Source organism: Pseudophryne corroboree, chromosome 6 (genome assembly GCF_028390025.1).
Source record: "Pseudophryne corroboree isolate aPseCor3 chromosome 6, aPseCor3.hap2, whole genome shotgun sequence".
Classification (NCBI taxonomy): domain Eukaryota; kingdom Metazoa; phylum Chordata; class Amphibia; order Anura; family Myobatrachidae; genus Pseudophryne; species Pseudophryne corroboree.
This window is the reverse complement of record NC_086449.1, coordinates 598,515,473-598,533,510: the sequence shown is the minus strand read 5'-3', so window position 1 is coordinate 598,533,510 and position 18,038 is coordinate 598,515,473. Positions and strand designations below refer to the sequence as shown.

General features: G+C 37.1%; 1 protein-coding gene and 1 long non-coding RNA gene across 3 annotated transcripts; one reads left to right on the top strand and one right to left on the bottom strand.

The window, feature by feature from the left end:
* The first annotated feature begins 4,377 nt into the window (after positions 1-4,377).
* LOC134933068 (uncharacterized) lies at positions 4,378-12,235 on the top strand. The gene is made up of 6 exons (XR_010179588.1): positions 4,378-4,509; positions 4,637-4,703; positions 5,582-5,661; positions 8,085-8,177; positions 8,954-9,103; positions 9,631-12,235. It is a non-coding gene; the product is annotated as an uncharacterized LOC134933068 (long non-coding RNA).
* LOC134933066 (serine-rich adhesin for platelets-like) lies at positions 8,072-15,558 on the bottom strand. Of its 2 annotated transcripts, none has more exons than XM_063928014.1 (6): positions 14,438-15,558; positions 13,656-13,733; positions 11,740-12,204; positions 11,449-11,637; positions 9,440-11,304; positions 8,072-8,157 (listed from the first exon to the last, which is right to left on the bottom strand). In XM_063928014.1, exons 1-5 carry the CDS (start codon positions 14,889-14,891, stop codon positions 9,449-9,451), a joined length of 3,042 nt encoding a protein of 1,013 aa, XP_063784084.1. In that variant the 5' UTR covers positions 14,892-15,558; the 3' UTR covers positions 8,072-8,157; positions 9,440-9,448. The 2 variants fall into 2 exon arrangements, with proteins under 2 accessions (XP_063784084.1, XP_063784085.1); XM_063928015.1 differs by having other exon boundaries at positions 9,440-11,286; positions 14,438-15,146.
* Between the last annotated feature and the right edge of the window lie 2,480 nt (positions 15,559-18,038).

Sequence of the window (18,038 nt, the reverse complement as noted above, 5' to 3'; positions counted from 1 at the left end):
TACAAGTACAAGGCTGCCCGACAATCTCCCACAAGCCTTTACCCACTGCCGTCAATCATTCCCTGCATGGTACACTATCCCCCCCCCCCCCCCCATCCCTGCGCACCCCTCTATTTCTGGACGTACACTCCTATGTGTTCTCTTCACACCCCACCCCCCTGCACCCCATCAGGCGTCTTGCATTAGACGCTACCCCCGTTAATAGCTTCAGCCGCCCGACTCTCCTCTTATGCCTGGAAATACAAGTCCAAGGCTGACCGCCAAGCTCCCACAAGCCTCTTATGCCTGGAACTACAAGTACAAGGCTGACCGCCAAGCTCCCACAAGCCTCTTATGCCTGGAACTACAAGTACAAGGCTGACCGCCAAGCTCCCACAAGCCTCTTATGCCTGGAACTACAAGTCCAAGGCTGACCGCCAAGCTCCCACAAGCCTTTACCCACTGCCGTCAATTATTCCCTGCATGGTACACTATCCCCCCCCCCATCCCTGCCCACCCCATCAGGCGTCTTGCATTAGACGCTACCCCCGTTAATAGCTTCAGCCGCCCGACTCTCCTCTTATGCCTGGAACTACAAGTCCAAGGCTGACCGCCAAGCTCCCACAAGCCTTTACCCACTGCCGTCAATCATTCCCTGCATGGTACACTATCCCCCCCCCCCCCTCCCTGCGCACCCATACTAAACAAATTAAATCATGTTTATGTCTCCCTTACACCCCTATCTGTAGACTCCAAGTCTCTTACATACAAACACCATACTAATCCGAGTCACATAAAGTTCACCACTTATCTTATTGTCTCCTCCAGACCCCATGTCTCTCCTGTCAAAACCTTTGAATGATCACGCACCCAAGAACATGTTGGGTGCGTGTTGTTTTCAAACTCCAAATAATAAAACCCCCCCCCAGACTATTCTATGCACCCTCATTGAAGTCATCACCCTTCCCAAATTTACACCCCCCCCAATCCATCCAAAATGAAAAGCTTCCTCCGCTAATTTCCAAATCAAATACCCTCCTCTAAAGCATGGAACTACAAGTCCAAGGCTGCCCGCCAATCTCCCACAAGCCTTTACCCACTGCCGCCAATCATTCCCTGCATGGTACACTATCCCCCCCCCCCCACCCATCCCTGCGCACCCCTCTATTTCTGGACGTACACTCCCATTCTTCTCATACCTCCCCCTGTACCCCTTTATGTGCCTCTAATGAGACTCTGGCACCTACAAAGTTATTTCTATTGCGTGTCGCTACAAGTCTCATTCCGGACCATGAACAATCGTATGACGGCACTCTCCATATATTATTGACAAACCTCTCTAAGTATACATTTTTTATATTTTATACTAGTATAGGTATGTATCCTAATAAAAGTTTTTTATTTAAATCCAATCAATATCCCAACGTTTTACCCTTAAAAAATATTTGTTAATTTTAACCCTCCCACTTATTTAAATTTAAAGTTTTGGCCATTGGTTACATTTGAATATATTTTAACTCTCCTCCCTCTTCAAAATGCTATAAAGAGTTACTCTTAGCTCAGGTCTACATAATCGACATTCATCCAGCCTTCTGATCAAGTACTCATTCGTATTTCAACTATGGCTGATGAACCTTCATGTCGTTTGGTTCCTTCTACAAGAGGAATGCTCTTAAACATAGACGGATATCTTTTGGCAAAAAACAAGCAGCGTGGTGATGTCGTCTATTGGCACTGCACAGAGAGGAAGACCGGCCCTTGTTCATGTTTTGCAAAGACGACCATTGTTGCAGGACAGCACCAACTTAATACTCATGGAGAACATACTCATACTCCGAAGGCTGAAAAAACAGATGTTGCCATTGCCAAGGCATCAATAAAGCAACGTGCAAGGGATACCAATGATCCACCATCTGTAATAATTCAAGCGGTTACTGCCCAAATGCCGTCTACTAGTGCTGCCTGTCTTCCTAACAGTGAATCCCTCCGTAAACTTGTGAAAAGGGTAAGGAGAGCGGATTGCCCACCTGAGCCAACCACACTCGATGATATTGATATCCCACATAATTTGGAATACATTGATGGGATAAAATTTCTTGGAAAGGACAGTACTTTCCACAACGAAAGGACACTATTATTCAGTACAGAAGCTAACTTGCGGAAGCTTCATGAGGCACCGTATTGGGTAATGGATGGCACTTTCAAAACGTGTCCAACCCTATTTAGACAAATATACTCAATTCATGCTATGGTTGGCACAGATGACAGTACGCAACGCTTCGTCCCACTGGTCTATGGATTGCTTAGTAGCAAAAGTGAGGTTTGTTATATCCGTTTTTTAGAAGACCTACAGGATTATGCACAGGAATATGATATTCTATTTTCTCCTCTTTACATTTTGACAGATTTTGAGAATGCTGCAATACAAGCAGCTAAACAAGTTTTTCCGAGTAGCACACATAAGTGTTGCTTGTTTCATTTAGGTCAAAATATTTGGCGAAAAATTCAATCATGTGGCTTATCTGTACAATATGGACGTGATCATGCTTTTGCTATGAAACTTAGGAACCTTCAGGCACTTTCCTTCCTCCCAGCAGACGAAATCCCTGCTGCATTTGAACAATTAAAATCAGAAATGCCTCCTAATGCTGCTACATTAGTAACTTATTTTGAGGAGACATATATATTGGGGCGGCTTAGAGAACGAACCAGAAGTCAAAACAGATGTCCCCCACTGTTTCCACCATGCATGTGGTCAGTGCATGACAATATGGTTGGTGGGATTCCAAGGACCCAAAATAAGTTGGAAGGATGGCACAGGAGATGGAATATTCTCCTGGGAGAGAAAAAGTTTGGAGTCTACAAACTTATCTCCTATCTTCACAAGGAGCAACAAATGACCACCAAGCTCATTGAAAAAGTAACCTTTAATGTTGCCCGAACACCAACCAAACGTGAAAATACTGCTCGAGAAGATGCACTACAGAAATGTTTTGCCCAACTTGGTTTCATAGATTTGATGGAATTTCTAAATGCCATTGCCTTCCATCTCAAGTTGGAGTAACTTTAAAACTAATTCTAAACATAGTTATTTTTTCATTTTAAAGTTAAGTTTCATATTTTCTATGGTTTATTTTTCATTAGTTGACTTTCAATCATTTAAAATACCATAAAAAAAAAACCACTTTTCACATATTGAATTTTCGGGTGCTATCATTACTGGTAAGTAGAATTTTTATAATTATAGAAATTAACTATTATTCAAGTATTTTCTACATTATGTTTTCCATTCTAAAATATACATCAATCAAAAATCTCTAGCTATATTTTAAAGATTTAAAATATAATGGTTTCCCATTTCAGTTTAGCACAGTTGTACCCATGTAATGTTTTTCATAAAGTTTCCCTTCATTAATTTTAACATAAATTTTATTAATATTCTTCAATTAAAACAATTATATTGTTTATCAAACAGATTTACAATATTTTCTATATCAAAACAAATATATATATATATTTGGTTGCACCATTTTTGAAATCCTATTTTTACTGCAACGGTTAGATTTTTTTATTTGCCTAATTCATGGTGTACATGCTGTGGTTCTCCATTTGCTGTTGAAATAAACATCCCAGCATGCACTCTCACAGGTTTGCTTTTATTATATTTAAACATGTTGTCCATGCTTGCTGGGAGGTGTATTTAAAATGCCGAAGGAAACCATGGACTAGGTAATGGTTAGGCAACCTTTGTCTCACCAACTTCTGTGTAACTAAACTACCCAGCATGCACTGCCACAGTGTTGGCATCACTATAATAAAAAAAAAGTTTAAAGGCATGCAGTATGCTGTGGTTCCATAACTCATTTAGACACATGCTGTGTTATCCTGGCCTTATCCTTATGAAATAACTGTTTTTAACACAATGAGATAAATTCTAATTTATGTATAAACTGTAAAAATGCAAAACAGTGATAGGTATTAATTAAATTATTAATGTTTTCTTGTGCATGTAACATACTAAATATTATGATTGGTTAATAACAATCTTACATTGTTACACCTCATTTCTCAAACAAGCAATACCCCCTTCCCTTAAATTTGATTATTTTTTTAAATTATAAAGAATTTATTAGCACACAAATGTCAATATAGTATAGTAGACACTAACTCTAAATTGATGTAACTGTAATGGTCTGCATGCAGGCTCAATCTAGCAGCAGCGATAGCGATGTTCGTCACCGCGCATCGCTATCGCAGAGGGGGCTACACACGAGTGATATGTGCAGAAAATCTAATCAATCTAGTCAGATTGATTAGATTTTAGCCATGGATCTCTCCATGAGTACCCCCCTTAATATTGCTCTCTAAATTGTATACAATTTCAAAGTGCATATCAACTATTCTAAACATTTGCTAACTTTTCTGCATTGCTAATATATTTACTCAATTTTTTTAAATTAGTTTACTGTTCTGACCTCCCAATCATCATCTGCAAGCCAAAGAAGATTTTTTCTCCTTATTACTTTCCAGGTAATATGCATTTTAAAACAATTTGATGTAGATAATTTGTCTTCTATTTATGTACCTTAATCATCTGTTCTAATGTAATAGTTTAATCTTGACATTGTTAATTATATTTTTTTTTCACCTAAACTAGTTATCTTGTTTGCCCTTCCAATCAACTGCAATCCGCTGATTAGGACTCCTCATTATTTGGTTTTGCGGTAACTATACCTATTGAAACAGTTTTTATCATTTTTATATTTAGCCTGTTTACGTACTTTAATCAGCTCTTAACAAAACATATTACATACATTAAATAATATTTTTAATTTATTTCTTACATAATCTTGTTAACTGTTATGACCTTTGAAATGTCTGATATCCATATCTTCATTTTTAGATTCATTCCTTTTTTTTTATTTAATTATAATTCTAAACTAAATTGTACTTCTAACATGAATCCTGGAATCATGTACCTTTAAAAATATTAACATATCTAAAATGAACATATTTGCTTTACCTATACACTAATATATATATTACTACACAGGACCATATCTCTAACTTTGGAAATGCCTAGTATGGATCCACTCTCTATTGTTAATATTACATAACAATAAAATATTATTCAACTGAATATATTTATTTGAAAAAATATCATATTTAACTATATTGTTATGACAGCAATATATTTAACATTTTCCTATTGAATTATTTTAAACAATAACCAAAATCAAATGTTCGTAATTTTTATCCATCATTAATATAAACACTGTCAGATTAGGATGGCAATAGTATTTCCACATCTTCTTCAGAAACTGTGTATATTTACCAAAATATAGTACAATAATAAAATTATACAATACTAATAAAACTGTGTAATATCTCTCAATGTTTGGGTATTAAAGTTGACAGATTTTTACCCTTAATGTAAACTAAAAAAAAATTACTCTTAGATTAACAAATATGAAAAAAAATTTTTTTTTTGTTTTTATATTATTATATAGAAAACACGTAAAAAAAATTCCTTTTTTAAATTTTTTTATTGAATCATCATTGTTTGTGCACACAGTGTATGACTATTTTTTTTTCAATACAGGAAAAGAAACTTGATCCACAATGAATCCACAACAAAGAATATGAAAACCATCTTGATCCTACATAACATAATCTGATGCGGTGATATTATTCTTATTAATCTTTATTATAGAAACATATACAATATATTTTTTTCAAGATTTATTTATAAATCTATTACCAGTTATAATATGTTAACCTGTTCAAAGTTCACCCTTTAGAAAATAAAAGTTTTATTCATTGAAAATACTATGTTAGCTTATTGTTTTTATTATTATTCCTCATACTTACAGCACCCTAAAACTTAAATGACGCAATATGTGGGAAATACATACGCGTGTATGTCTTTGAGGGAAACATGGGAAATGATGATAGCGTCAATTGGCTAGATGGTTTACGCCATCAAAGAACCATATATATTTGCTAATCTGATCCCATCCTTACCTTCATAATTTTAATTTCCAATTCCAATTTTTTATATATCAATATTAAAAATTTACTATTTTGCGAGTTTGGAAGCAAATTTGTGTAATGTGTACATTAAACACACAAATATGTTCCGATTGGTAATCTATTCAAATATTATTGCAAATACAATTAGAATATATAAATAGTGGGAGCGCAGAATGAATCCAATATATTATTTTATTTAAAATATTAATATGTCATCCACATAAAAATGCAGTACATGAACTAGCCTAAGAAAAAACAATTGATATTATATAAATGTAAACGAGACTGCCATATCTCCTGAACAAATATGAATAAAAATCCTTTAATAAACCCTAGTTAGGGCTGCATTAATGCTTCATGAAAATCAGCCGTGCGTCCACGAGCTGAAATGATTGTAAAAAGGAGACTGCTAAAAAGTGCCTCTGTTATAAGTCACTGTCCTCCTTATACACAATAGAATCTCATTGGTAGAGAGTGTCCCAGTACTGGACTTGCGGACAACCGTGCTGTAGTATTATGTGGCAAATGGATAGTGATGGTCAAATTCTATTTGTGGTATATCACCTGATGTAGAAGCCTCTCCGTCAAAGGCGCTGTACTGAGCCGGGTTTGCTGGGGCTCTGTGCAGTGAACGTACAGCTGGTCTCGTCACCGGTGTACCATCCAGATGAACACGGTAGTTTAATTCTGCTGAAGGATGCTGTACCAGTCTGGATATGCAACAGTGTAAAAATACTGGAGCAGCAGATTCTCCGTCCGCTGGTGGAAAAATCTGTATTAATTGCGGCTACGGTCCACTGGATGCATGCGGGTCACAGGGTGTTAAGAGAATATAGCAGTCCAAATGAGGTACTTCAAAGGAGTACCTTAACGCGTTTCTCGTCCCACAACGCTGGCCGTTTCATCAGAAGGAAATGAATTTTATTTCATTTCAAAGGTACTCCTTTGAAGGACCTCATTTGGACTGCTATATTCTCCTGACACCCTGTGAGCCGCATGCATCGAGTGGACCGTAGCCGCAATTAATACGGATTTTTACACCAGCGGACGGAGAATCTGCTGCTCCAGTATTTTTACACTGTTGCATATCCAGACTGGTACAGCATCCTTCAGCAGAATTAAACTACCGTGTTCATCTGGATGGTACACCGGTGACGAGACCAGCTGTACGTTCACTGCACAGAGCCCCAGCAAACCCGGCTCAGTACAGCGCCTTTGACGGAGAGGCTTCTACATCAGGTGATATACCACAAATAGAATTTGACCATCACTATCCATTTGCCACAGAATACTACAGCACGGTTGTCCGCAAGTCCAGTACTGGGACACTCTCTACCAATGAGATTCTATTGTGTATAAGGAGGACAGTGACTTATAACAGAGGCACTTTTTAGCAGTCTCCTTTTTACAATCATTTCAGCTCGTGGACGCACGGCTGATTTTCATGAAGCATTAATGCAGCCCTAACTAGGGTTTATTAAAGGTTTTTTATTCATATTTGTTCAGGAGATATGGCAGTCTCGTTTACATTTATATAATATCAATTGTTTTTTCTGAGGCTAGTTCATGTACTGCATTTTTATGTGGATGACATATTAATATTTTAAATAAAACAATATATTGGATTCATTCTGCGCTCCCACTCTTTCTTTTTTCACACTCACTTTGATCCATTGTTGGGGCAGCCCGCCCACAACTGGTGAGCAGCCGCCTGAATCCAACTACATATAGTGTGTGTATTTTAGAGCGCAAATCTTTTGTATATATTTTTTGAATATATAAATGCATTGTTAAGCAAATGCAAATTATTAACAATACAAAACTTGCAATAATTTTTTTGGGATATTATTAGAATATAAATTATATATATATGCATGAACAATCACTGTAATATGGAATATGTGTCTGTACATATATTTTCTCTATTTTTATCTTGAACATATTAGTATGTGAACCCCACCAACATGAACAAACCAAAACAAAACAAAATAAATTTAGAACATTTTCAGGAATGCACGACTTGAAGTATCTCAGAAAGTATATTCCTATTATCGATTTGTCTTTTCAAACAGGACACATGGATGACTCTGTATCCCTCTGTCTTCAGTTCCTTCACCCTGGCTCGCAAGACCGTTTGTGACATATCTAAAAATGAAGTAAAACAGGTAAGTTCTTGAAAGTTAATTTCCATACTTTTGTCCACCTTATCTTTAACTGTAGTCTTCATTTTAAAAGAAATGCAAGGTTTAAAGGTAACAACCCTAATTATAATAAAATATTACAATATATATTTCTCATTGTGACTCTAGATCAGTAGTGCACCGAAGATTTTTCCATCATTTGTATTAGCAATGGTTAAGTTAAAGATATACAAGCACTATAGTAATGGGTTCCATCATAAATTATGTTTCACGGCACAGACAAAATTATCATGTCCAAACAACCCCAAAATATTGCAAAAATCACCATTCAATGGAAGCACTACTGACTAATAAAATACATTCTGAAAGAATGCATTTCTTGGACAAAGCAATGCCGTATGTCTGAGTTTAATTTATTAGTCTGCGGTGCCGATGTTTGATGTATGTATATATATATATATATATATATATATATATATATATATATATATAGTGTCAGTTTGTACTGTGCTCCAAACAATAAATACAATATGCTGCAGTGACCTCCTCGTCAGCTTGGCATAAGATGACTATGTAGATGAAAGGTAATCGGCTGCACTCACACTGCCGTATTCAATGATGCAAAAAGTGTCCCTTTATTGCCTACATGTTTTGTTAAAAATCCCCTTCTTCAGGGACAGATTTCTGTCCAAATAACTTGAAAATATCTACATATATTTAAAAGTTTATTATATCCTGTTTAACACTCTTCTTCCTTATGTCTTTACTCTTTTTTTATTTGTTTTCCTTTTATATTTCAGGCAACTTTGTCTACATGTGTGTTTCCAGAGCTCTGGTCCTCTACATAAAACAAAGATATTTGTATGCTACATGCCAGCATTTTGCTTATACTCCACTCTTGTGATGTCTAAACTTGTAGCCTATAACACTCTGCTAAGACTGTATCCAAAGTAAATCAAATGATGTTTTTTTTTTGAAAAATTTACAAACCATACACAAAATTACAATAGAAAATCAATGTAGGATTAACTTAGTTTCCTATTGAGTTTGGTGATTCAAACTCACAATTTGAATAAGAAGCCTATGGCTAAAACTAATTAAAAATAATAAATGTTAGTGTTATATGTAGGATTTTTTAAGTGCAGGATGATGATCGTTGAGTAGGGCACATTTGTTATCTTGAGGAAACACATTTTTTATGTTACGTTTTTCAAAAAAAGCATAGCACATATGTCTCACCATATTTAGTTATCTGATAATGCAATCTATATACATTTATTAATTACCTTTAATATTTAAGCTTCATCCTCATCGTTAGCTTCCTGTCTCTTCCAATGTTGAATTTGAATATTTGCACGCTCTAATCTGACTCGAAGATCCATATTCTCATCATAGCTTGAGCTAGGTCGATAAGCCAATTGCAATCTTGAATGCACTTCTGATGCTACAGCTATGCTTCTCAAATTTGTGTTTTCAGGGCTGTATTCAGAGGGTACAGGTGCAGCGGTGGATTTATACTTTCCTGTTGCAGCGGTGGATTCTGAGGGTCCTGAGTCAGCGGTGGATTCTGAGGCAATTTGTCCAGTAGTGGATTCTGAGTGTCCTGGTTTTGGCTTCAATAAATAGGGCCCTGGTGCAGTGGTGGATACATTGAGGCCTCTATAAGCAGTGGATACATAGTCTCCATGTAAGTTGTTGTATACATAGGGTCCTGATAAAGTGGAGGATACATAGGGTCCTGTAAAAGTAGTGGATACATAGGGTCTTGATGCAGGGATGGATACATAGGGTTCTGCTAAAATTGAGGATACATAGTGTCCTGTTACAGTCGTGGATACAGAGGGTTCTGTTGCAGTGGTGGATACATAGGGTCCTGCTGAAGTGGAGGATACATAGGGTCCTGTAAAAGTAGTGGATACATAGGGTCTTGATGCAGGGATGGATACATAGGGTTCTGCTAAAATTGAGGATACATAGTGTCCTGTTATAGTCGTGGATACAGAGGGTTCTGTTGCAGTGGTGGATACATAGGGTCCTGCTGAAGTGGAGGATACATAGGGTCCTGTAAAAGTAGTGGATACATAGGGTCTTGATGCAGGGATGGATACATAGGGTTCTGCTAAAGTTGAGGATACATAGTGTCCTGTTACAGTCGTGCATACATAGGGTTCTGTTGCAGTGGTGGATACATAGGGTCTTGGTGCAGGGATGGATGCATAGGGTCCTGCAAAAGTGGAGGATACACAGGGTCCTGTTTCACGTATGGATACATAGGGTCCTGATAATGTCGAGGATACATAGGGTCCTGTTAAAGTAGTGGATACATAGGGTCTTGGTGCAGGGATGGATACATAGGGTTCTGATAATGTCGAGGATACATAGGGTCCTGTTAAAGTAGTGGATAGATAGGGTCCTGCTGCAGTGGTGGATACATAGGGTCCTGGTAAAGTGTAGGATGCATATGGTCCTGTTAAAGTGGTGGAAACATTGGTACTTGCTGCAGCAGTGGATACAGAGTATACTGGTAAAGTGGTGGATACATAGGTTACTGTTGCAGTGGTGGATACATAGGGTCCTGGTAAAGTGGTGGATACATCTGTTCCTGCTGCAGGGGTGGATACAGATTCTCCTGGTAAAGTGGTGTATAGATAGGTTCCAGGTGCAGCGCTCGTTGCATACTCTCTGTGTGTAGAGCTTGTTACATAGTCTCCACGTGTACAGCTGGATACAAAGGTTCCTGCTGTAGCATTGGATATACAAGAAGGATTATCTGATCTGGACATTCTTTGTCTTTCTTCTGTCAACAGTTGCATGAAAGTGGAAATCATGCGTGTGATGGTAATAGTCTCATACTGCCATGCTAGCATTTGATTTATACTGTGCTGCATCTGTTGGTAGTTGATTGCTGCCACATTCTGTGATGAAACAAGATGATCGTAAAAATTTGCAAGAGTGACAAGTGCTTGATTCTGTTGTCTTTGTGTTGTGTTGAGAATCTGTATATTATTATTCAGCTGATTTATTTGATGTTCAATTTTTTTCATTTCTTCATTTCTATTCCTCTCAATTAGCTGCATGGTTTCCTTTAAAGAATCCTGTTGGCTAATGGTTTGTGATCTGCTAACGTCACATTCTGTGTGTATAAAAAGTTCTAGGTACAGTTAATACATCAATTTACAGACAATTTATTAAGTATAGTTAGAAGAACCAAAAAATCAAGTTATAAAAAAACCAGTATCTATTAATGATAGTGGATCTCATTAAAATCTATGTTTTATACATTAAAAAAATTTACCTTGATTTGTAGAGTCCAGGAATTGGTCTTGAAGACCATGGTCAATTACACTAGAATGTGCAGTCTCTGCATTCAATTCCACCTGGTTGGTATCTTCTGTATCAATATTACTTTTCTGGCTGTGCAATACAGGCTCCTCATTAATGTTATCCTGTGTCTGTGTGGCAGTCACCATGTTGCTTTCTATGGCTTAAAACATAATAGATAAATACCATTAATCTTAAACATAGTTTTTAACCATATTGAATATCAATGATAGTACATTTTAATTATATTGATCAAAATAAATACCTTTATCTAACATTAAAGGGTTTAGCATGGTTGAATTTTCTTCCTCCATGAAAGGATCATCCATTGTTGATTGTTCTTGCCTCATGGATGTTTCATTTACCGTGGAAGTCTCTACCGTAGTGGAACTTTGAACCACAGAAGAATATTCTTGCATCATTGATGTTTGGTCCGCCGTGGAATGATCATCCACTCTTGCCGAATGTTTCAGCATTGATGGTTCGGCCACAAAGGAAGTATCATCCACTGTCGAAGTATGTTGCAGCATTGATGGTTGGTCCAACATGGTAGCATGGTCCGCTGTTGCATCATGATGCAGCATTGATGGTTCGTCCACCATGGAAGGATTGTCCAATGTTAAAATATGTGGCATCACTGATGGTTCATCCGCAGTTGGAGGAAAATTGTCTGTCATAACTGTTTTTGTTTCAGAAAAAGAAACTTTCCTTGAAATTGTTGTAAAGGAACCTGAAATAAATAATAGGTATATTTAACATTGCATACATATAAATACATAATATTTGATAGACATTACAATATTTCTAGCATTATAAAACTGTGTAAAGCATACCTCAAAAATGTATTTACTTATATTTTTTTACTAATATTTTTTAATACATATAATATTTTATTATATTTATTATTATTATTTTATTACAACAGAAAAAAAGCCTTTTTGGCTCAATAATATAGCTTCTAATCCAATTTTTGATTTATTTCTACAACATAGGGTAAAACATTATAGCTAGCACAATATTATTTTACAGTAGGAGGGCATGTTTATAAAATTAGAATAAGATGCTAGATAGCATGTGTGTATGTTTTTAGGTTCAACGCTAACTCAGGAAAGTAGGTAGCAATTTACAACACACTGTGGAAATATTTGACTAAAAATCTGTAAAAAAAAAAGGTGAGTCTAATACAAAGCTCTAACACTTATCTGTGTGGCCGGTAAGGGGGTGACAGTTAAAAATCATTACTGGTCGGCCTTGCGTGGATGAATAGTGACAAGACATAAGTGTATGGAGAAGGGTTGTCGGTACTTAGTTATATAGTAAAAAATTTCAACATGGGTTTTTAATTCTGTTTTTGTTCTCACATTCCTCGTTAAGTGATGTGTTGTGTAAGGTGCCTAGCTCAGCTACCGCTGTATTATTTGCAGGTTCCCATTCCCAATTGTTGTCCAAGTTGATCCTTAAATAGGAAGAAAAATAACTAATTAAATTAAGAAGGTTGGACTCAGGTCTACTTATTTCTCATGTCAATCTAATGACCATGTCTACATAATAAATGTTGACTTTTAGTAGCCCAATCAATGTTTATCTACCTAATGACCTCCTACATGAAAAAATTAAGTTCGGATATCTTACATATATAACATAGTGAGGGTTGCCTGTAGTCCACACATTTACAGCATTTAGAAGAGTAGCATCAGCAGCAGGATTGGGCTGACAAAGAATGGCATAATTCTCCTTTGCGCCTGCAATTTTACCCATTGGCGGCAGCAGCGTTCGTAGAATGTCCTTTATAAGTGTAATTATTGATAATCAATTACAAAGTAATCAGTTAACTTTTGGTATATCTCGTTGATAAAACGAGAGACATAAGTAAGAGATTTTAATTTAATTAATTTATTTTGATTATACTAGCATTTACTTAGCAATTAACTATTTTTTTCAGCTAATAATTATATATGTATTTAAAAAAAAAAATTACATTGATTTTTAATTATGACCAAAGTATTTATTTTGGCTCAATAGAACAAAGAAATTAACAGTATATGTTTTCATATGCACTATATTTTGAAATATCTTACATAAACTATTTATTATCTAACTCACGATATAACATCATACAATATTGCAAACATTATTTACTGTTTAGTTGTAACGTTTTTACTTTTGTTTTAAATTTTTTACCAGACTGTTGCTCTTCCAAATTCTTCTGCTTTTTCTTATGTGTTTTCTTTTGATTTTTTTCTTGAGCAACCTTAAGTTCTTTAGCAAATATAAAAAATAAAATAAAAATATTACAGTTACTAAACATTTTAATATCACACACACACACACACACACACACACACACACACACACACACACACACACACACATTGAGTAAACCTTATCCTAAATGATGGGTTCAGGTACTAATTTGGATATACAATTTGAAAGTATTTGTACTAACTGCATATCATAATGAGATCGCATGGCGATGGTGTCCAAATTGAAGCACAGAGTGCATTTATGTTTAATATACACATTATACACAAACCCGTAAGGTCATTTTATACAATTTTTTAACATACTTTGTGCATTAAACAAAGTGTGTGTATATTTACACAATTAATTTGTTTCATATACACATTATACAAACAGCCTGAAGGTCAATTTATGTAATTTTCTTTATAATGTTGTGTATTAAAATAATTATTTTCACATTTGCCATCATAAAACAAATTTTTCACTATCTTACTCTCCCATTAAAATATATGTGTAAACATTTTTTATTTTATTGATTGATATTGGGCTATGGCATACTCCACCTATGTTTGTGTGTATATAGATATAGACACACACACATCTGGTGGATTGATATTTTTCATGGACAATACGCTAATATATCTATCTATCTATCTATCTATCTATCTATCTATCTATCTAGATATAGTTATATACATATTTATAGTTTGTAAAATAGTTACCCTGGGAACCAGTGGGTGGCCTCTCGTCATCTTGTACCATTCTAAAGTGCTCTTCTAGTTTTTTCTCCCAAACCTTTTGGAGTTTTCTTCTACACTTTATTTTATGATTTGTCTTCCTCTTACAGTCACGTAGTCTCTTTTTGCAGCTTTCAGGAGTTCGATGTATATCTCGAGCTGTAGACACAGATTTTGCTATTTCTTCCCAAGTATTATTTTTAAATTTCTGGTGTACATTAAAAGCTTCGGGACCAAATAGCTGACATGTATGATGAATAACTTGGTCAATGAGGGTGTCTGTTTCATCATCTGTGAACTTTGGGGCCCTGTGGATGCTTCCTTCATCAGGAGATTCATATTCATCATGAGAAGCATCACTGTGACTCTTCTGACTGTGAGATGTTTCAGCTTCATCTTGAGTAAGTGAGGTTCGTTTTCTGCTACCACCCTCTGCCATTTTTTAAAACTAAGACAATCTAAATAAAGACAAAGATTTACTAAATAATTCTATATATATGTTCTATAATTTTTTTCTATTAATCATTTATTAATTAAGAATTATGTTTTCAATTTATCTGGAGCCATGCACTGATACTTAGATGCCAAATAATTCACTAGCCTTGAAACATCCATCGATGGTAGTAAACCATCTGTTTCTCCCCATCAATGTTAAAATTATTCAAACCTGATATAGACCTTGAAAAAGGGACAGCATAGTCCAGAAACGCGTTGGTTTGCCATGCTGTGCCTTATTCCATAATCAAGACGGACAATCTCTGCATGCTTTGGGTAACATTTGTGATTCTAAACTCTGGAGCCTACTGCTTTCTCAACACCTGCGGCTCACACCAAATATAAGGGTACGATCACTTTCCTGCCTTCATTGTGAATCACAACGTGTTTGAGATTTTTTTTTTTCATATTTTTTTTCTTTTATGAAATATTTTACATTATACATTATACATATCAGCGGATTGGTTGCCATGGACAACTTCTCCACTGGCTCACTTTAACACACTTTTCAATGCTTCATGAATAGATCACTATGGGAGAGACGTCATGAGATCTCTGCCATAGCAGCGACGTACAGACACTAGAGGTCAGTAATGACCTCTAGTATCTGTCACTGGAGACGGCTACAGCGGACGCCCACACAGTCCACGGCGTCTGCTGCAGACGGGGAGCGGGCAGGCGGCGGTGACTGCGGACACAGGACGCAGCGCACTGGGCGTATGCACTGCTTGAATGCACAAATAACCGCTCATGGCAATACCAAATCAATATCAGCAGCATAACTATTTCTCAAGTAACAGTGTTTTAAGTGGGATGGCCATGGGTGTGTTCAGCTGCGATGTGAAAAGTGTGAGTGGACAAATATGGTCACTAAAGGGTCTATTCATACAGAAAACGAAAACATAATTGATACTTATCACTACACATCGCATTGCTTTGATGCGATGTATAGCTGTGATAAGTAGCAATTAATGTATACTTACCCTTAAGACGATGCGCTGCGGTGTCTAGGGCTATTGCGGTGAGGTCTGCTCCAGCGGTCCTTCCCAGCGATGCGCGGGGTACAGCGGAGGGTCACTTTGCGCATGCGCAGGGTGTTTACCTCCCGTCAGCCCGCAGTAGTTGCTGTGAGGTCGGGGGGCAGAGCCAGCGCGAGGTGCAGAGCAGTGATCGGGGAAGCATTGAGCTTCCCTGATGTCTCCGCACTACAGTTCAGGTTACGGCGTCCTGAGATGGCGAACCTGGACTCCATGGAGAAGCGGAAAGCAGAGCTTTCCACACCTTCATGAATCGCACTCACCATTCAAAGGTATGGTGATGCGATTCAGGCACAGAGCGGGGGTAACGCTGGAGAAGTCAGAGACTTCTACACGTTAACCCGCTCTGTGAATTGCAGTAGGCAGAGAAAAGCCCTGTTTACCGCCAAAAAAAGGTCTTTTCAATGCTACATGAATAGACCCCTAACTGTGCTATGGGAGACCATATATGGTTTCAGTCATAGATGGCCATCCTAGCTTCCATGAAAGACCCGCTGACCAATCAAAGATCAGGGGTGGTGAGTCACGGGTGCTGTGGTCTAAACTACGATCGTTATAAAAAAAAAATATATATATATATATATATATATATATATATTTTTAGAACATACATAAATATTGGTTTAGGCTGAGATAGTGATGTACAGAAAACATAGGTTCTCCACCATCGCTGGGAAAAGTATTCTACATCGGTCATAAACCTTGAATTAATTTGATTCATAGATGAACGATAGTCATCCCTAGTGTATTTATCTATGTGGGATAGCACAAATGTATGTTGTGACAATAATCCTTCCTCACATCCAAGACACAGTTGCCACACCCTGCAGGGCTCTGCAATGTGATAAGGGTTGGGTGACATAGCTGTGTATCTGTGCAGTGATGCTAGATGTCTTTAGCATGATGAACAGGCAGCCAAGCATGGAGTTTAATCGGCGCCATTTTGTAATTGGGAACGTACTGTCAGTCACTCTGACTGCAAAACGGCAATAAAACACAGCTATGTTATCACAAAACCAGATAAGTTTACAAAGCCAGATAAAACTGTTCCAGTAACTGTAGTACGATTGGTTGTAATGGATGCAGGGCCGAGGTGTGGTATGGTTAGCAGAGGGTATCTTTAAGATGGATGTAACACATTAATGTAGATTGCTGCATTTGACTGTCAGAAGGAGTTAATCTAAAAAAACCAAGCAGCTAGTGATAGTGAACTCGGTATTATGTAGATCTTGAGGAGGAAACATTTATAAAGAGTGTGTGTGTTTTGTATTTGTCTGAAACGACCTATATTTTCTTCTAACTGTGAAGAATAGAATTAGATGAAAGTTTGAAATTTACCTTAACAGGAAATACAATTATCTTATTGTAAAAAATCAATAGAATACAGCATACCCGGTTTAGTGGTCTCTGGCGCAGTGGGTAAATACAGATTACTTACGCTGACACTCATGAGCGCTGTTCTCAAAATGGCGCCTAAGCAAGGGTCGATCTTGGCTTTTATAATCAATGTGAAACAAACCATCCTACTGCCTAATATTCTAAGTTTCTCATTGGTTCAGCTGTGTGGTAAGATAATGCATCATCTGACATATATCATATCCAACCAATTGGATATCGGAAGCTGAATAATGGGTTTGGTTTGAGGGGGTAGGGCGTTGGACTTTTTAATTATTGGCATGAGTTATTTTTTTTTGGGGGGGGAAATATAATCCTTTTGAAAAGTTTAAGGACTAGTGTTAGCTTAACATAAAGCATCCAGCAAGGTCTCATGAATGCCAGGGTGACAAGGGCTGTCATGAATGGCTGTCAAGAGACACACACACACACACACACACACATACACACACACACACACACACACACACACACACAGACAGACACACACACTCACTCCCACACACTCACTCCCACACACTCACTCCCACACACTCACTACTTGTCCAACCCATGCTGCCAGGCAGGGATAGCTTGAAGACCTTGGGGCTGTCAGGGATGTGAGAGGGCAGCCTGGGACATGTAGTGCCATGCCTTGTGGGGGAGGACTAGGAGCGTCC